The following is a 21,266-nucleotide window of genomic DNA, read 5'->3' on the forward strand; positions in this document are numbered from 1 at the left end:
CCCTAACCCCTAAACCCTAACCCCTAAACCCTAAACCCTAAACCCTAAACCCTAAACCCTAAACCCTAAACCCTAAACCCTAACCCCTAAACCCTAACCCCTAACCCCCAAACCCTAAACCCTAACCCCTAACCCCTAACCCCTAACCCCTAAACCCTAAACCCCTATCCCCTTAACCATAAACCCTAAACCCCTATCCCCTAAACCCCTATCCCCTAAACCCTAAACCCTAAACCCTAAACCCTCAACCCTAAACCCCTAAACCCCTAAACCCCTAACCCCTAACCCCTAACCCCTAAACCCTTAACCCCTAAACCCCAAACCCTAAACCCTAAACCCTAAGCCCTAACCCCTAACCCCCAAACCCCTAATCCCTAAACCGATAAACCCCTAACCCCTAAACCCTAAACCCTAAACCCTTAAAACCCAAAACCCTTAAAACCCTAAATCCTAAACCCCTAACCCCTAACCCCTATTCTTAAATACTGTTAAATTGTGGAACGTAAACAACCAAATTACAAAATGAAAAATGCATGCATAAATTAATAATCGAAATTGGGGTAAAGAATGACAAAATCCTTAACTCCATGACGCAATGCTGAAAATCACATTTTTCCTAGCTTCTTTTTCTTCTGTTCCATCCAACTAGTAAGGCCCTGCATAAATGCAGCACTCATTAAAGATTTACAATCAGTAAGGATAAACTTATAATTCAAACATTTCAAACCCGATATATAATCCTATTACCTGTGCCATTTCATATAGTGGTTGGTAAATTGCAGTATTAATAGAGCAAAGTTGTGGGAGCTCCATATGTAGTTTTCAAAGGTATGACCATATAGTTAAGCATCATTATTAGTAACAATGCAAATAAAAGCTATAATTATTAGAGACAGTGAAAATAAAAGCTGTAAGGTTCATAACATACTATCCAAAACATCTTCAATATCCACACTGCCAGCATCACAAGTAATGTCCTCCATATTGTTGCAACGTGTAAGCATGTGAGGATCATTTCATAAAAAAAAAAACAAGAATAAACTATTGCCAAACTATACAAATTTTTCATTGAGCTCTACATTGGATAGCATACAACTGATGGTTTGTGAAAGACATCCGAAATCCATATATTATCTAAAAAAATAAAATAAAGCAAGTTTAATTTAACTGTAATTTGAGTACCATGTACTGTTCCATATGGATCTTCGCACAACGCCGTAGCAAACTTGTCCCAAGAAGGGTTCTTGGATTTCTTTCACCAAAACTGGAACCAAACCGCCTTCCCTTCCATGCTGATGAACGCAAGTCTCAATTTCTCCGTGGGCTTAATTTGTTGCACTTTGAAGAACCTCTCTGCCCTTGCAACCCACCCCAATGGATCGCTTCCTTCAAATGTGGGTAATTCCACCTTCATCCACGAACGATGTGTTTCTCCGTCGTTGAGTCTTCTTCCTTCAACTTCCTCCTCCAATGCGTTCTTGTCCACACTTTATTCCTCCTCTAGAGCAATACCTTGCTTTTGCATCCATTTTTTTACCATATCTTTTATCTCTTTCAGCCTTTCCATACCTTTCTTGATCTACGCAAGACTGGAACCTTGTTCATCGGTCACCTTCTTCTAACTTTGCACTGATGATTCCAGCGCTGTGAACCTCGCTTCGACCTTCTCCATCGCTCCTCACGAATCGGACAAGTCGGACCAAACTTGTTCGGAATCTCTTTTCAGTTAGAGAAGAAAGTTCTAAAACAGAACTGGTTAGAGAGAAAAAGAACCGAAAAAAATTATTTATTTAAATGAGATTGTATACACAACACTATATAAACCAATCACCTTTTGCATACGGTGGTTGGTTATAGTTTTAATACTAACAGTGAATCTGGTTGTGGGTGGGTTTGTTGGTTGGTTGGTTGGGGTCACTTGGGTTACTCATTATTTACAGTTGTTGTTAATATTGACTAAAGTAGGTTTCCCTTTCATTTATGTCTGTTCTCTCTTCTGGTATTTTCTCATGCCGGTTTATATATGTTTATTCTTTTTGGCTGAAAAAAAAAAAACACTAAAGACATGCAAAATATTTGAATATTTGCTCATACCAGTTTATATATGTTAATTTGAAAAGTATAAAGGGCAAAGTGTCAGCACAATTCCCCCTTGAGTTTCAGTTACAAAATTCCTAACAGCATCTCTAATATACTTTTTTTTTTTGGACAGAATCATTATAATAAATTTATACACAATTTTATTTTAATGATAAAAAACTTTAAAAAATTTTAAGAAACTCATATTTTTATATTTTTATTTACTTGATTATGGTATTATTATGTGTCAAATAAATATTATTTTTTATTATTAGGAAATAATTTCTTGTAAAAGATATAAATCTTATTTTTAAAAAATTTTCTTTTATCAAATAGATTTGCTCCAATGAAAAAAAAATCACTTCAAGAAACTCTCCTTGAAAATGATGTTGGATACTACGAAAGGTTACTTAGTCATGGTTTTAAATATCGTGTTGATTCCTCGTTGCAGTATAAGATATATTATTATATAATAAATTATAAGACAAAAAAACAAATGAACATGATGCTTATTCACCGCATGTGGAGTCCGTGTTAAATAATTAATTTAATTAGAATCAATAGACAAATGGTAAGAAAAAAAAAGGCCAATTTAGATGTCTTCGTATTCTCCACTCTAATAGCAACATCAATTCTAATTCTGATTTGGTTCGGAAAGAAGTGGTCGTAAGTCATTTCTCTCTTGTAAATATGGCAGCCGATACGGAACCTAAGAAGATCATAATTGATACCGACCCTGGCATTGGTAACATGCATATCTGTCTGGCTTTCAATTTTTATTTGTTTTTCATATGGCAATCCAAATCAGTCAGAAGTCATAAGTTTCTGTTTCTTTGCTTTTACTCTCAAAACAAACTTTCACTGATTTTTATTTTTATTTTATCAATTTGACACTTTGTCTGCTTGATTTTTCCAATTCCTTGTTTCACTAAGAATTGCAATTGGTTTCTTTAGATGATGCTATGGCAATATTCCTTGCTCTACAATCACCCGAAGTTGAAGTTATTGGACTCACAACCATCTTTGGAAATGTGTACACCACTCTGGCAACCAGAAATGCCTTGCATTTGGTAAAATTATCGAGACTGTTTCCCAAAAGGATCTATTGATTTATTAATGATAAAAGCCTCCTACTTTACTTGCATATGCAGTTGGAGGTTGCTGGGAGAACGGATATACCAGTGGCAGAAGGATCTCATGTGACTTTAACTGTAAGTCTGTCGTACCTTCCTCTGTTCCCTTTATTTATTTTTTTATTTTGTGTTGGAAATTGCTATGAATGTTAATTATATGAGCATTTAGAACTAATCAGTATACTTAATCTTCAATTGAATGCTTATACAATAATCATATAGTCAGGATACTTCACACTATTTGTATTACATTGTCAGCACACTTGAATTTTCAGTGAGCCACAAACGCATAATAATTTCTTAGAGCCAACATGTTATTTTTCTCATTTCATCCTAAATATCACAAAATTTCACCACTTTTTATTTTTAATCTAGATAATTAATCTATTTTTGCTGTCAGTTCAAATCTGTTTATTTCTTTCGAGTGCATTGTAGTTGATCTTCTCACTGAAAAAAGTTGCACAGTATTTCCAGTATGAAATTAAAAGTTCTGCTTCTACAGTATTTCATTGCGCTTGACTCCACTAATTATTGTAATTCTTGTTTCTCTATGCAGAATGGAACAAAACTTCGTATTGCAGATTTTGTCCATGGTGCAGATGGACTAGGCAACCAAAATTTTCCTCCACCAAAGGGGAAGCCCATTGAAGAATCAGCTGCTTCTTTTTTGGTTCATCAAGCAAAAGTTAACCCTGGCAAAGTCACTGTGGTCGCATTGGGCCCGCTTACAAATATTGCTTTGGTATGATATATGTACTATATCGCAATAAGGCATTTTCATGTTAAGCTTCATACTGTTTTCATTATGACAATAAAATATTTTTGCAGGCTATACAGCTGGATCCAGAATTTGCTAACAACATTGGGCAGATTGTTCTTCTTGGTGGTGCTTTTGCAGTAAATGGCAATGTGAATCCCGCTGCTGAAGCCAACGTGAGTATTTCAATCCTGTATTCAAATTCTTAATATAACTTCCATAAAAATATTGTATCATCCACAAGTCAATCTGTCTAACTCTTCGGTTGGATTTGTTCCAGACATTTGGTGATCCAGATGCTGCAGATGTTGTATTTACAAGTGGGGCAGATGTACTTGCAGTGGGGATAAATGTTACCCACCAAGTTGTACTGACAGGTACCCCTTTTGACAAATTCCTTTGTGCTCCTTTGCTATACTTTAGTCATTTTTGTAAAAATTCTTAAGGGATTTCCTAGACTATCAATGATAGGAAACAACAGGATCTTGAAACCTATGGTTCTCACAAACAATCAATAAACAACAATGATGTGTACCTTTCTCCATAGGAAGACTTGTACCTTTCTCCATAGGAACTTCTCTCCGGTGCATTTTGATTTCCTTGAAAGATGAGAGAAATAAGATTTCACTTCCTTTGGCCTTTCTTTTCTGCCTCTCTCCGTTAGTGATGGTTATGAGTGAGAGAAAACATTTTTCTGGTCAGGAAGGGGACCTTATTTCACGTTAGTGGATATTAAGCCCCTTTTATAACCACTACTCTCATCAAGTAGTAGTCAACCCTAAAAACTTCTCCTATTAAGCCCAATTATAATTTAGTCCTTAATCGTTAATTATTTACTTATTAGTCCCTACATAAGTCACATGCCTCTCACATGAGACATAAATTCTAACATTCTCCCACTTGGCTCATGTGACATTAATAAACATTATGGACTAAATAAATAAATAGATTAACTAACATAATGCGCATTAAAATTGACTAAATTGTTCTATACATTGGGTACATCATAATTTCATGATTAAGAATAGGAACCAATTTGAGTCATGGCGGTTGTACATCATCTAATCGACATAGTCCCTTCCATGTACTACAAATTAGTCTTCTCCTTAATGTGATCATTAGTTAGGAGTACATAATTGGTCCAACATAATGTCTTCATTCAAGACAAAACCTGTTAACATTACTCTAACACAAACATGCATGCAAACATAGAGAACAGGTAATCAGAAACATATCATAATTGAGCTCAGAGTGTCAGCAAAATTACATAAGGTAAATTACACTTAATGATCATCAATAAAAATAATGCCCATACTTTCAACATGTTCTATAATGTCTTGGGCAATAATCCCTTATTCAAAGGGTCAACTATCATAAGGTTTGTGCTAATATGTTCTATTGACACTCTTTGTTTCTGAACTTCTTCCTTCACGATAAAGTACCTCAATTTTATATGCTTAGCACCCTTAGAGTACTTGTCGTTCTTACAAAAAATATTGTTGCAGAGTTATCACAATACATTTTCAACGGCCTAACAATACTGTCGACAATTCCAAGCCCTGAAATAAAGTTCCGCAACCAATTAATCTGAACTGTAGCCTCAAAATATACTACAAATTCAGCTTTCAGATGCAACAACAACTGATGCATACAAAATAACTTTCATTTATTTTCGTTCCATATCATTTCTAGGACATTCTGCGAGACTAAATTTGTCTCCCTTCTAAATTAGAATAGGTGATGTTAAACACCTTTCCATCTTGAATCTCTCTAGTACTTTATCGATATATATACTTTCTGAGATAAGTCTGACAATCCTTGTGATCTATTATGGAATATTTCTATCCCTATCACATAGCTTACCTCACCCATATCTTTCACTTCAAAGTTTCTAGAGAGAAATTTCTTAGTCTCATGAAGAAGACCAAGATCGTTAGTTGCAAGCAAGATATCACCAATATACAGAATTAGAAAAATAACCTTACTCCCACTTACCTTCATACATGCACTGATAAACAGTATTTGCCTTAAATTTAAAGGAAACAATGGCATCATTAAACCTCAAATACCATTAGCGGGAAACTTACATTAAGACTGTATATTGATTTCTTTAGTTTGCACACTATGTGTTCCTTTCCTTCAATTGAGAACCCCATTGGTTGGTCCATACAAACATTCTTCTCTAAATCTCCATTAAGAAAGACAGTTTTCACATCCATCTGATGTAGCTCCAAGTCATAATGGGCTACTAATGCCATAATAATCCTGAAAGAATCCTTTCGTGAGACCGGTAAAATGTCTCTTTATAATCAATGTCATCTTTCTGAGTAAATTCCTTAGCAACAAATCTAACCTTGTAACGTTCAAGGTTGCCATGAGAGTCACATTTAGTCTTGAAGACCCACTTACAACCAACTCTCTTACAACCCTTTGGTAATCCTACAAGGTCCCAAACTCTATTATGTTCTATGGAATTTATCTCTTCTTTCATGACATTTAACCACTTCTCAGAATTATCACAACTTATAGCTTGTGAAAACAAAACTGGATCATTATCATTAATGCTTAAGTTTGTTTCTATTTCATGTAGGTATACCACATAATCATTCGAAATAGCTGGTCTCCTTTCTCTTTGAGACCTCTTTAATGCTACTTCTTGTGGTTCTTCCATAATAAGTTCATTATGCATCATGGGTTCATTATTATGTTGCTCCTCTTCATTAATTTTGTAGCAATAACTGAAGGAGCAATCACCTTACTATTAGAGGCATAAGCTAAAAGGACTTACACTCTAACTTCTTTAATTTTCATTTCTCGTGGAACTGTACTCCCACTGATTTCATCATTTCCAATGAACCTTGCATTTCCAGTTTTGACAATTCTCATACTATGATTAGAACAATAAAACATATACCCTTTTAACTTTTCTGGATAACCAATGAAATATCCACTGATTGTTCTTGCATCCAATTTTCTTTCTTGCGGATTATAAATCCTTATTTCTGCCTGACAACCCCAAACATGCAGGTGCCTTATACTAGGTATCCTATTTGTCCACAGTTCAAAAGGTGTCTTTGGAACTACCTTACTAGGAACCCTGTTCAACAACTACATGGCAGTTTTCAAGGTATACATCCACAAGGATACGGATAAAGTCTAATTGATTAACATACTCCTAACCATATCCATTAAAGTTCTATTCCGCCTTTCTGATACACCATTTTGTTGTGGTGTACCGGGAATTGTGTATTGCACACAAATGCACGTTTCTGAACAAGCTTAGCAAATGGACCTGGGTGTTGCCCAGTTTCATCATATCTTCCGTAATACTCATCACCTCTATCATATCTAATAATTTTCACACTTATGTCTAATTGCCCTTTTACTTCATTGTAGTAAATTTCTAAGGCATCCATTGCCTAAGAAATCTCGGGCAGTAAGTAGACATAACTGTAACGTGAATAATCATAAAAAATGGTGATAAAGTATCATTCCTTTCCGAAAGAACTAACATCAAAAGGTCCACAAATATCAGTATGCACAATTTCAAGAAGCTGAGTGCTTCTTGCAACTCCTTTCTTTGTATGTTTTGTTTGTTTTCCTTTAATACAACCCACACAAATATTTAGATCCGTAAAATCTAGATAAGGAAGAATTTCATTTTTTATTAATCTTTCCATCCTTTCTCTAGAAATGTGACCTAAACGTTTATGCCACAAGAAAGCAGATTGTTCATTCACTAAACTATGTTTAGTGCCAACATTATGATGCAGAGTTAAAACAGTTTCAGCATACAAACTGTTTATTTCCAATTTATATAAACCATCACAAGAATACCAGTACCAATGAGATGATTATGCTTAAATAAATTGAAACATTCATTACCAAATTAAAAGAGTATCCAGTAACATCAAGTTTAGATAATGAAACTAAATTACTAGATAAACTAGGTACATAAAGAGTTTCCAGTAAATCTAAATGATGTCCAGTGTCGAGTTTTACGCAATAAGTCTCGACTGCTTACACTGGAGTTTCACTCTATTCCCCATGAAAATGAACTTCTCATTTGAGCTTATGGTTTGGATTGTAAGGAATCTCTGCATAATGTTAGAAACATGAGTCATACATCCAGAATTAATCCATCATGTATCATGGAAAACTTTAGTTAAGTTTGATTCAAAACATACACGAGCATTAAGCTCACTTTTCTTTTCGAACCAAGACTTGCACTTTAGGTAATCCTTCTGGAAATGTTCGGATTTCCTACAAAATTAACAATTATTTCCCTTTGATACCTTCCTTTGGATTTGCAAAGAGTCATCATTGTTCTTTAATGACCCTTTGCCTTTATCATGCTTCTTCATAAATTTCTTTTCAAGCTCCTTGATTTCCTTGGTGGCTTACATAATGAACTGAGTGACTTCCTTGATTCTTAAGCCTTATTTTTTTCCTGAACTAACATACTGTGCAATCCATGCACATTCCATTTATCTTTCATGGTATTATAGTTCATTTAGAACGGGCCAAGCTCAGACGATAATGAGTTTAGAACAAACTGAACAAGAAAGTTCTCATTCACAGCCATTATATTCCCAAGGTCTTAAGTCTTGCTGCAATGTTTGTCATCTCAATGACATGTTCATACATAGTACGTGAACCATCAAACTTCATGGTGGTCAATGTACTCATTAATGTCCCAGCAACAGACTTATCAGCTGTTTGAGAGCACTCTCCCACTAATCACATAAACTTTTTAGCACTTTCGATTATAGGGAAAGTTGTCTTAATACTGTTTGCAACAGTCATTCTCATCAACATTAGGCTGAGTCTGTTAGATCTTTCCCAAGTTTTATAATGGACTTTCTCTTCATTGCTACTAGCATCAATAAAAGTAACAAACTTCTCTTCCAACATAGCAAGATCATGATCCAAAACACTAAGGTGAAATTGGACTTGCTCATTTCAGTCAGAGAAGTTAAGCCCATTAAAATTGGCTCAGATGATACATAAGAATCCAATGAATTCAAAACATGTATTACATAATAAAGTTCACATAAGTGTTTTGAGACATAAAATACATGTCATACATATGATTCATTCAGATAATGGTTAATGTATATTGATGTTCTCCTTTGGGTGATACACCAACACACAACATACAAACATAATGATGCTAATAAAATTTTAACATTATTTGACAATTAAATATGCACCAATTAGTAATATCTATTTCCTTTGGGCATATAAATAAAACTAATGATACACATAAATTGCCTACAATTATATTCATTAATTATAAGAACAACTAATCAACCTTTGGGTGATCCATAAATGCCTTATAATAATGAATTTCAATTACCCATAAACCAATAATCATATAATTTAGCATCCATTATTCTATGAGTAATTGGAATAATCATTAAGTTGGAATTAAATAACCTTACAAATTTGGTCACTTTGGTGACTAACAAATTCAACATACATTTAATTCCAACCAAGTATAATTGAAATAATCATTAATTTAGAATTAAATAACCTTACAAATTTGGCCACTTTAGTGACTAACAAATTCAACATACATTTAATTCCAACCAAATATGTATGGTCTGCACATACTTATTGCTATTAACAATTCATAATCATTCTATTAATTTCATTCCAGGCCATAAAATAATATTTGCATTTATTTGTGTTTTTGCATTCAAACACGTTCAAGCAAATATGTAGCATATACATATATTTACTGCTACCAATAATTGCAAAACATTCACATTAATTTAATTACATAATATAAACTTTCAATCCTTTAATCACCTTCAACAATAATTCTTCGAAAAAAAAGGATCAAGTGGGATTGGAAATAGGAAACATAAGGTTGCAAATAGCAATTTCCAAAATTTCATATTCTTCCCTACAACAAACCTACCTACTCAGCTTTTCAAAATTGGAATTGAATCTTTACGTTAATGGCACGCTTCCTTTCTTTCACCATTAGAAGGAAAAACTTTCTCCAAATTTAATATATACATGTCGTGTAGCTTTCTCTCCGATAATCATAAGTTTTCAAATAATCTTTCTCCAAAAATTGGTATTCAACAATAACAAAATATTGCCAATAAAACAATACATGCAACGGAAAATAAAATTCCTAAATTTCATAATTAGGATTTATGCATAATTGGAAGAAATTAAATTATCCCTAAATTTCATAATTAGGGTTCATACATAATTGAGAGAAATTAAATTATCCCTAAATTTCATAATTAGGGTTCATACATAATTGAGAGAAATTAAATCATTCTTGGAGAATCATAAATTTCATAACACATGCTCTGATACCACATGTAAAAATTCTTAAGGGGTTTCCTAGACTATCAATGATAGGAAACAACAGGATCTTGAAACATATGGTTCTCACAAACAATCAATAAACAACAATAGATAATGATGTGTACTTTTCTCCATTGGAAGACTTGTACCTTTCTCCATAGGAACTTCTCTCCGGTGCATTTTGATTTCCTTGAAAGATGAGAGAAATAAGATTTCACTTCTTTTGGCCTTTCTTTTCTGTCTCTCTCCGTTAGTGATGGCTATGAGTGAGAGAGAACACTTTTCTGGTCAGGAAGGGGACCTTATTTCACGTTAGTGGGTATTAAGCCCCTTTTATAACCACTACTCCCATCAAGTAGCAGTCAACCCTAAAAACTTCTCCTATTAAGCCCAATTATAATTTAGTCTTTAATCGTTAATTATTTACTTATTAGTCTCTACATAAGTCACATGCCTCTCACATGAGACATAAATTCTAACAATTTTGTCTTAAATGGGTAACTTTCCTTTGATAGATCTTGTATGGTTTACTATTTCTTTAACGGATATGGTAATTTTATTTATTTTTATTTCAGAATTTATGCAGTTAGTTTAGCAACATTTTATGGGTATGTTTGTAGTTCTTTATTTAACAAATTTCTAATAGAAAGTTTTCAGCTCAACTGAACCCATAGTCTGGATAAATAGTGCAATAGATTGCTAAATGGTGAGGGGAGATGAGAATTTTTTTCTATAGAAAAAACATGTGATTATCCTGAATCTATCTATTAATAAGTTTCTTTTGTAAGGTGTAATAATCAATTAATTTGCACGTCTTATAGGACTCTTGATTTTATACTTATTTATAGAGGTTAGGCACCGTCCATTCTTTTTTCATGTTATACACAATAGGAACTATTGGTTGATGCTTTTTTTTTAATGCTGACACATGCCAAAGGCAGAGAAATATCTCGGTCTGTATTTTGGATTGAGAAAGACAGTTCAAAAACTGCGACTAACTTCAATAATTTTTTTTTTCACTGATAATCATCAATGACCTACTCTCCCAAAGTTTAAACTGTTTGATGAAGGGTTCTTGAATGATATCCATCCATAATTTAGAAACCATGGTCTTCGGAAACCCACTCTGAAATTTGCTGTTGTGTCTCATATTTACACTCTTTTAGTATTTGATGAGATGAGTAGTTGTCATCAGTTAAACAGCATGAGCATGATTCTATTTTAATTTTGGTGTATGTCATTTAACTTTCTGACACCAGACTCACCACTGTTCTGGTTTACTCATCTATTACAAAATGACTAGAATCTGATCGAGAAAAATTGGCAAGCTCAAATGGAAAATTTGCGCAATACTTGAACAAAATCTTGGATGTATATTTCTCTTACCATCAGGAGGCATACAATATCAAAGGTTTGTGTTCATAGTGCATTAAAGAATTGGTAGAGACCTAATAATCTAAATTACTAATTATATTTACTTTTTGTACAGGGGTTTACCTTCATGACCCAACTGTGGTTCTTGCAGCTGTTGATCCAAAACTTGTGACTTGCATAGAGGGTATTGCCAGAGTCCAAACAAGTGGCATTACAAGGGGAATCACAATATTCTACAACAAACAAAAAAGGTAGAAAGCCCTAGCAAATGGGGAGAGTCCCTAGAGAATTAAGTCTAATTTAAGTTATCAGTATTTGTCTGCTTGCTAATGCTGACTTTGTTGATAGTTCTAATCATTTTAAAATCATTCAAAATTTAAGATAGTATTAGATTGTATTGTGTCCTGAATTTTTTTCTCAAAAGAAACAAAATAGTGCAGAAATGAATTTCCCTATTATGCTGAAGCCTTGCACTTCTACTCCCTCTGTGTTCTCTTCTCATTATCTATCACCAGGATTCTGTTGAGCTTTTAGCACTACCTTTTTGAGCTTCTATTCTTAGTTTTCAGTAGAAGTCTTCTCATGTTGATGATCAAGCACTTCTACTCCATCTGGTACTTATCAGTTTACTCTTGATCCTTATCATTTCAATCCAAGGATCTGCACTTCAAAGCTTAACATAAACTCACAAGACCAAGTCAAAACATGCTGTGACAGCAAAATAATAACATCTTCAATATAGTTTGTTAATCTTCCTAACATAATTCAAAACCTTTTATTCACAAGGGTTTTGGACCTTACAGTATTAGCATTTCCATTCTTGTTTCTAATTTGTTACATTTATGCACTTAATATTATGCTTTTGATATCCAAAAAATTTAAGCTACTTCAATGAACTAAGGTCAAGGGAACTTGGGGCATGTGAGTGTCTAAGACCAGAGACCAGTACAGCTTTTTGGTCCAAAAATGGTGAAAATCTCATCCAAAGTATCATCAGTCAAGATTTCTTTTTCCCATATAATCTAATTTGTCTTTGATTTGTTTCGTGTAGCACATGGGTTGAGGATTGCTGGAAATTTTTTATCTATTAAAATTTTTTATAAGATTAAGTAGTTATTTTTAGTGACCCCTTATACTTGTCATATCAAGATACATGAGCAAGTGTTAATGTTTATACTATTAATGCATCACTTGTACTATAAATTCACCTTTTAATTAATATATACAACCTTCTTATTCTAACACCTCATTTCCTACACTTCTTGTCTACACATTTCTTTTTTAGTAAAGGGAAGAAAGAAATTCACCTTTTCTCTTCTCTCTTCCTTTTTTGCCAAAAAAAGGTGTAAAACATTGTTGTTAATACACATGTTTTCCTTACCTTTCCCTTTTTACTCCAATTTTTTTAGTGGACCCTTTACTTGATCCTCCAAAGGTTAAGCTGTCACCATATAAGTCATCCAAAGACTTTCGTCACCAAATCAACCCTTCAAATATACATAATATACCAAATTAGTACTGTGTCACCAATTAAGTCTTCATAAGGATGAACTTTGTGGTGTTTTAGATTTTTTAGGGAATAAATTAGTGACAAAATTTTTAAAGAAATAATGTGGTGGCATGGTAATCTTTGGAGGACCCAGTAAAGGGTCTTTTTTATTAATGACTTTCAACAATGTAAAGACCAATGTAATGGATGATTTATGAAATGGAGTTACACACAAACCTCTTCTGTAATAATTTCTTTTCTTCACCTTGTATTACAAACTCATTGTCAACTTTTGCAGTCCATTCGTTGTATCTCCTCACGTGTTTACCTTATCTCTGTTTCTAATAAACCAGGTTTGCTGAAATGAATGAATGGTCCAATAAGCCAACCGTAAAGGTAGCTGTGACAGTTGATGCTCCTAGAGTTATGAAATTGGTAATGGATCGTCTTGTGGACTCTTGAAGTAGCTATGAAGCATTCAAATAGCAATGCTAAGTCTTGTCTATGTTCAATAGCACTAAAAACTAAAAAGTTGTTTTGTTTATTCTTCTTGTTATTTATGTTTTAACTTTTAAAGCACTTGGGTTCTACTTTGCATTTCATTTCAATTTCAGTGAGAAAATAAAATTCCTGTTGCTTCATTTGTCTTCATTAATTAAATTTTCATTCGACTTCCAGTTATAATATATTGAGTAGCAAGCATTCTTGTTATATTCTATTGGACACAAGATAAAAAAGAATAAGGAAACTCTAGTTAAATGTACTAGTGCAAGTAGTCCCAGTCATAGAAAATCTTGGTAATCCAGTTTCTAGATTGGAGAGTACAAGATAATAAATGATTATTCATGGGAAGTTTGTCAACGAGGAGATGTTGCAGCCAGGGTTAGCTAATGGCTTATCTATGTGGTGTTTTCCCAGTTTGATGATGAGATTTTTATTTTGCGTGTAGTGGACAGTAGTCTGACAGCTTCATCAGAAAACCTGGTTAATTTTGCGAATATGGCAATCAAATGTTGTAATTTGAATTTTGAATAGTGTCAATTTGGATTCAGCTTTGGCAACTAATGACTCATTGTTGCACCAAGGCTGTGGATTTTAACCTTGGATCACTGAGAGTGATATTACTGAGTCAGTTTTGTGGCTCATAATTGAAACCTAGGTGAAGATTTTTAAGCTTTCCCAAGCAATGATGGCCTTACAATCAGGATTCAGGAGTGAGCACGGGAAGTAAAACAATTAAGTTCCAGTATAAGCCATTGCTACAATTCTGCACTTTTTTGTTGTCTTCTGGGTCATGACTCGTGAGGAATATACTTGATTACATTGTATTGAACGTTTTATTAAGGAATTGCGAAATTTGGTTTCGGCTACAAGCTGTCAATTGGAAGTAATTAGATAGATACTAGTATATAATTAAAACAACATTCCAGTATATAGTTAGCAGTGACATGCCTTAAACTTATTTATCTTGGAGCAGGGGTTTTATCCCAAGTTCTAACCACTATTCTGATATAAATAGATTTAAGACATATCACGGCTGATCATATATATAATCATATACTAGTATCTAATTACTTCCTTGATGAAACATATGTTAAATAATTTAATTTTTTTTGAAAGGCATGTTAAATAATTTCTTAACTATTCACGGTTAATGTATAAAAAATTACATCTTAATCATATCTATTGATGTTTAAGATTATTACAAATGGATTAAGAAATATTTAATGAATGTAAAAATTATTATATTTAGATATTTTTTTTATGTAATACTAGTACCTTAATATTTGATATCGACATCACTAGTAGTGAACATTAAATACGGATATATTTGAGAGAAAAATATTAATTAAATTTTAAAATTTTAAAACATCAATTATTTTAGAAAAGAATAAAAAATTAAAACATTAAAATTTATTAAAATTTATGAGAAGGAGATAATATATTATACACACTATTAATTAATCAGACATTATCATTGGTGTAACTTTTAAGATAAAATTTAATAAATTTATCACATAATTTGTAATTGAATGATATATATATATATATATATATATATATATATATATATATATATATATATATATATATATATATATATTTGAAGAGGATGTGATTATTATTTTATATTCTTTATCTAATTTAACCATAATTTTCTGTCGAGACCCAACAAAGTAGATTTCATCTTCTTTTTTGGGAAGGGCAGGGTGAAGGTTTATTATTATAGCAGATTTGAATGACATAGAATAGTTGATATTGATTTATCCACTAAAAAATCTATAAATGGAATATGAATATTTCAAGAATGAAAGAAGTTGTTATTATTTAAAGAAACCCGAGCTTAAGAGCCCGGGGTTATGCACACTAATTCTCTCAATCCATTGGTAGAGGATGTTGTGATACCCTGCCACGAGCTGAAAAATCTTATTTAGGAGTCACTAAGGGGGTTTATTTTCTCTTGAGAACTAAATCTCTCCAATAAGATTGAAGATCATGTACCAGTATCAACTTTAGTCAATCATTTAACTTACATAATTGTGATATTATTTTTATATAAACCATTTTTTCTATAAGATATATGAATCATTTTAATTTGGATTGATGTGAATTAAGTTAAAATATTATTTATTTATACATTTATTTTTTGTTAATTAAATTTATATAAAATAATGGTTAAATTAATCATTATAATTGTCCACACTTTTTTATGCTTAGGAGGGGGAATACAACCCTAGAAAAACTACATTAAACTAAGTGAACAAGCTATGAGATCCTTCAAATTGAGAAAATCAAAATCCTGAGACTCTAGGTTTTAGTCTCTGAGTCATTTTTGTATGTTATATATCGTCTTTATTATTTTTATAAATTTCCTTTATTTAAAATATTTTTAAATACTTTAATTAAAACATATTTATATATACTGATTGTAATTACCTTACTTTAAATCAAAATATATACTTATAATAACTTGAATTAGTTTAACTATACATTTTTATGAATTAAAAAATTAAATAAAAAAATCCGGTTACATTTCAAAAAATAAATGAATGCAGTGTTATAACATGATGTTTGTTTACTTAACAAAACCTTTTTGTTTACTTAAAAAAAACCTTATTTTTTTATAATAATACATTAATAAAATTGATACAGTTGACGATTAAATATTTTTTTAAAAATATAATGACTAAAATTATAATTTAAAAGTATAAAAACCTGAATAGAGCAATAAAATTAAGGTAATAAAATCTCCAAAAAGATAATTAATTAAAACTAAAGGGCAGCCTAACTGGGCAAAACAGCGGAAGCAACCTAATAGCCGAAGGCAGAAAGAGGATTGAGCTTTGAGCCTTGGGGAAGAGGCAGCAGAGACAATAATGGCTTCTACTTCTTCTTCTTCTTGTTCTCTTGCTTCTCAGTTTCTCCCTCCTCCTAGAAAGCTTTCTGTAATCCCTTTTCACTCAACGAACTGCACACATTTGTCATTCCCGGCTGTTGTGACTCCAAGACAACAACCACTGTTGTTGTTTTCTTCAACCTCAACTTGTTTGGCGGCGGCGGCGGCGGCGGCGTCAAACTCAAACAACATTTGGAATTCCAACAACAACAACAAACCAGCTTCGTCGAAAGAGAAGGAAGTGGAAGTGGAAGTGGATGAGGAGCTGCCATGGATTCAGGAAAAGGCTTTGGACCTGGTCGAGTTCACGGGCTCCGTTACCCAAGCCATTCCCGGGCCCAGAGTGGGTCCCACCTCCTTGCCTTGGATTCTCGCTATTCCTCTCACATATGCTGGCCTTACTTTCGTCATTGCCTTTGTCAAAACCATCAGGAAATTCTCTTCTCCCAAAGCAAAACGCCGCAGACAGGTCGCTCCCTCCCTCATTCATTATTCCAACAATTTATGTTATCAAAACTTTGTTGACTTGCCCTTCATTTCCAGGTCAGTAAAAATGCCACGCTATGCAAGTCGCTGGATGATTTATTTGAAAAAGGAAGAGATCAAGTTAAGCTTGATGCTCTCAAGCAAATTGAGAATAAGGTCATCTTGTACACATTCCATTAAGCATTACTTATAATCCCTGAATCCATGCTTCATTACAGTTGCTATTATATTTTACTTTTACAAAATTAATATGAACAATGATCCATCTGGTTGTCCCTAATTGCTGTTCTTGTAATGTAAAAAGATGCCAACTGATAATTTATCCTGGTAACATCATAGACTAACGGTTAGGTTTGGAGTTTTTCCATGTAAAGGATCTTACCATCTGTCTTGGTCAGGAAATATTTCTTAGCCTTCCATTTGCTTGCTGGGGAAATCTCACGGGGAAAACAGTTTCTGTTTGCTGGCTTTGATACTTTTTTGTGCTTGTGTATGTGTCATATGATTTTAAGTAACAATTGTATGTTCATATTCAGACAGGTTTTGATTTGGAAGAAATATTGCGCAAGTATATCAGGTATACTCTGAATGAGAAACCATTCAATCCTGACATGGTAGCTGATTTAATTCATCTAAGGAAAGCTTCTATATTAAATGATTCACAAGTTGCTGAGATTCTGAATGATATTTCACGACGAATTGTGCGAGACAAAGGTAATGTATTTTGAACATTGGACTAGATGCTTAGTTGATCACTCCTAGTGCATGGTTGTATTGTATCTTATAGCCAAGGTCTAGGAAAAGTAATCCAAATTCTGATGAACTGTGAAACAAATATTTTTCTCTGGCTTGTTCTGTATGTTCGCAAGGGTTTAGTATTTGGGTCCATTATGTCAAATTCCAATAGCTTTTGTTTTTTTCAAATATGTATACAGTGGTGGCATGTTAATTTGAACCTGTAACCTCCAGCCACTAGAAACTAACCAAACCACTCACGACTAACCCAATCACAGTAGCTTAGTTCAATGGTTTTTAAATGTGAGAATTGTTAAACAATGACTATTCTTAAATGTCTTAATTTCCTTCCGGTCTTTCTGCTATAAGTCTAATATATAGGTGACCTGGCCATAAATTAACTGAGGAAAATATATTTGAATTTTCTTTGGCTTTTTTGGCAATGAATCTAAGTATCAATTTTTCATTGAAGAGAATTCATATATTGTGTAAGTGGAATAGTTTTTAATAGGAAAAAGTAAGGTAATGTAGTAAGAAAATGTACATTGTGCAATAAATAGGAAGGGACCCTTGTCTTTAGGGTGATGCTGCTAGCATCAATCATAGAAGAGTTGAGGGCTAATTTATTTAGGGCCCAAGATCATGTGAAGGTCCAGCTAACAAAAGGAGAAGAGAAGTGTCAAAGTACAATTTGAGGAAGGAGATTGGGTGCTCCTCAAGTTACACCCTTACTGGATGTAAACCTTGGCGAGAAAAAGGTTTGAGAAGTTGGGTCCACAGTACTATGGCCCTTATCAAATTAAAAAAGGGGTGCATTAACTTACAAATTATAGCTACCAACAGCATGCTCTATTCACCCAGTTTTCCATGCATCATTGTTTAAGAGAGCTGTTGCCCCTTCCTCAGTGGTTCAAACTCTTCATTGATAGACAACATGGAATTATAAGTCACCCCTGAATCTGTCCTAGTCGCCCATAATAAAGCTTCAGGAAAAGTGCAAATGCCCACTTGTGATGATTCTTAGGAATTGTTCAGTATCATATATCAGTAATTCCCAGAATTTCACATTGAGCACAAGGCGGATCTTTTGGAGGGGAGTATTGTTATGCCCCCAATCAATATAGTCTATAGTAGAAGTTCTATGGGGCCAAATTCGAGAGACCCAACTCTGTTGTGATTAGTTGAATAGGGAATATGGAAAAAGGGGGTAGTTACAATAGAGGAGAGGATAAATTGAGAGGAATCTTGTCGAAAGGGCATCAGTTTTGACAGTTGGAGGGTATGTTCAACAGAGAAAAAGGCTCTAGAAGTTCCTTGAGTTGTATCTCATTCTTTCCTCTAGGGGAAATCCTTCCAACAGAGTGTCATAGCAATAATAAAGACTTTTGTGCATTCTTTTTCTTTCTTTATCCCTACCTAGTTGTACTAGTACCCTACAGATTATTTTAATGTGCCTATATTTGTGGTAAGTTGTTTTAGTTGCTTTAGCATCGTGTTTTACATGATTTTTTCATATATATTTACTTTCTACTTCTGTAAGCATGACTCAAACTTCAAACTTGGAGTAGCTCTTAGTGTGAAGTTGCAACACTTTATTGAGAGTGTTATATGACCGTTGTTTTCTTCTGAATATTAAAGCTTTTTCAAGCTACATGCTTTTAATAATAGCAACTTGAGAGTCAGAAAGAACAGGTATTGATGAAGAGAGAGAAGAGAACTGATCTCCCCCTTTAATATTTTTTCACTCAGTGTGTGAAATCAATTCTTTTTTTTGTTTAACAAATTTAATTAAATGAACCGTTTTATGTCAGCACCTTATTATTTCTATGCTCTGACTCTGATTGCATTTAAATGATTTTTAGGCCCTATTGTGATGGATAAATCAGGTTATACTGAAAAAGGTTTTAAGAGAAAAATAGCTGTTCAGGCCCTTTTTGGAAAGGTCTTCTATCTGTCCGAGGTAAGTAACCACAAAACAGTCAATTTTGATACAGATTCTGCTCGCCTATATCTGTGTGTATGTAAATAAAATAAGCACTTTTAAATGTCTTTGGTACCATTGGATACTTTTTGGAAAGGTCTTCTGTCTGTCCGAGGTAAGTAACCACAAAACAGTCAATTTTGATACAGATTCTGTTCGCCTATGTCTGTGTCTGTATGTAAATAAAATAAGCACTTTTTAAATGTCTTTGGTACCATTGGATATGGTAGCCTTTATTTTGGTTCTAGGGTTTCATAAACAAATATTAGGGATCCATAATACTGAAATAATGTGTTGCATTATTACAGAAGAAATTTTGTTTCCTTTTTTTCTTGTAATAAAATGTGTATCAGGGAAATACTCAAAAGGTTGCACCTACTTTAATTATGGGTTTTATTTATGGTTTCAGGAAGAAATCTGGTATTTAATTCTTTGGTATATATTAACATTGGAGTAGGTAATTGCTTACTGCTCTAAGATATTATAATACTTTTTTTTTCAATTTCTTAATGTAAAAAGGCTCATGAGAGGGTGAGTCTTGACACAATGGTAAGATTGTTGCCTTGTGCCTGAATACATTTTTTTTCTTCCAATTTTTTTAATGTAAAAAGGTTCATTAGAGTGTGAGTCTGGACACAATGGTAAACTGTTGCCTTGTGACTTTGAAGTCATGGGTTCAAGTCTTGGAAACAGCCTCTCCACTGGTGGGAGTAAGGCCGCGTCCATCCTCCCCAAACCCCACTAGATGGATAGTCTTGAGTATAGGGGCACCTTTAATTTATAAGGAATTTAATGACCATACTTGTAATTCTGTCTGTTACGTGTTTAATGTATGACTTGATTAAATTTTTCTCCTATAATGTTTCCAGCTGCCAGAGTTTTGTTCAAGAGATACCTCCTTAGTTGTCAAGGAAATCTTCGGAGTTACAGAGTATGTTCTATATGCTTGCTTTCTTGACAAACATGATATCTCTATCCGCATTCTTATGTAAATATAGCTCGCATTAGAGATGTCAAGATGGCTAAGAAAGAATGTTTTCTTGGTTTTCTTTCTCAGTGAAGATGCTGACAAACTCAGAATCCACACAATCTCTGAAGCTGGCAGTCTAGATGCACTTGAGAAGATGGTTGATAGTTCAAATTCAGAGGATGCTAGCGAGGATTCATTCGAGGCCTCTTAATGCAAATCATATTTCAGTGTTTAGCATACGAAAAGGTTAAAGAATAACATGATGCTGCTAATTAATTGTACAACACCATCATCGCCTCCCATCCAAAAGAAAATTTTAGAGGAAGTGATTTTCAGTACTGTTACTTTACATATGCAATTTACGGTGTAACTTCTTGCATACTTTCAAGATCCATGATATTTGCCTGATGTTTTTGTAATAACCGTCTTATAAGTCAGTCTTAGTGGCATAACGGCATTGATGTTTAGACTGGAGAAATTGATAGTGATACATTTAGATATGGATAAAGAATCATATATTGGGTTTACACTTTAA

The 21,266-nt window shown here is 33.4% G+C and overlaps 2 protein-coding genes across 2 annotated transcripts; both read left to right on the forward strand.

Annotated features, from left to right (window-relative positions):
• Positions 1–2,639: 2,639 nt before the first annotated feature.
• On the forward strand, positions 2,640–13,803 carry LOC100787754 (probable uridine nucleosidase 2). The gene is made up of 9 exons (XM_003555631.5): positions 2,640–2,824; positions 3,034–3,149; positions 3,231–3,290; positions 3,769–3,954; positions 4,041–4,145; positions 4,250–4,346; positions 11,603–11,710; positions 11,789–11,924; positions 13,516–13,803. The coding sequence occupies exons 1-9, from the start codon at positions 2,770–2,772 to the stop codon at positions 13,622–13,624; spliced, it is 972 nt and encodes a 323-aa protein (XP_003555679.1). The 5' UTR covers positions 2,640–2,769; the 3' UTR covers positions 13,625–13,803.
• A 2,637-nt stretch (positions 13,804–16,440) lies between these two features.
• LOC100809862 (uncharacterized) lies at positions 16,441–21,266 on the forward strand. Its single transcript, NM_001255487.3, has 6 exons — positions 16,441–17,028; positions 17,103–17,201; positions 17,582–17,759; positions 19,643–19,740; positions 20,631–20,692; positions 20,819–21,266. The coding sequence occupies exons 1-6, from the start codon at positions 16,540–16,542 to the stop codon at positions 20,940–20,942; spliced, it is 1,050 nt and encodes a 349-aa protein (NP_001242416.2). The 5' UTR covers positions 16,441–16,539; the 3' UTR covers positions 20,943–21,266.

The sequence above is a fragment of the Glycine max genome, chromosome 20, assembly GCF_000004515.6.
Source record: "Glycine max cultivar Williams 82 chromosome 20, Glycine_max_v4.0, whole genome shotgun sequence".
NCBI classification, from domain to species: Eukaryota; Viridiplantae; Streptophyta; class Magnoliopsida; order Fabales; family Fabaceae; genus Glycine; species Glycine max.

Coding starts and splice junctions, on each gene's coding strand:
- LOC100787754 (XM_003555631.5), top strand. CDS start 2,770: ATGGCAGCCGATACGGAACCTAAGAAGATCATAATTGATACCGACCCT. Junction 2,825..3,033: donor TGATACCGACCCTGGCATTG/GTAACATGCATA, acceptor TGGTTTCTTTAG/ATGATGCTATGGCAATATTC. Junction 3,955..4,040: donor CGCTTACAAATATTGCTTTG/GTATGATATATG, acceptor ATATTTTTGCAG/GCTATACAGCTGGATCCAGA.
- LOC100809862 (NM_001255487.3), top strand. CDS start 16,540: ATGGCTTCTACTTCTTCTTCTTCTTGTTCTCTTGCTTCTCAGTTTCTC. Junction 17,029..17,102: donor AAGCAAAACGCCGCAGACAG/GTCGCTCCCTCC, acceptor CTTCATTTCCAG/GTCAGTAAAAATGCCACGCT. Junction 17,202..17,581: donor TCAAGCAAATTGAGAATAAG/GTCATCTTGTAC, acceptor GTTCATATTCAG/ACAGGTTTTGATTTGGAAGA.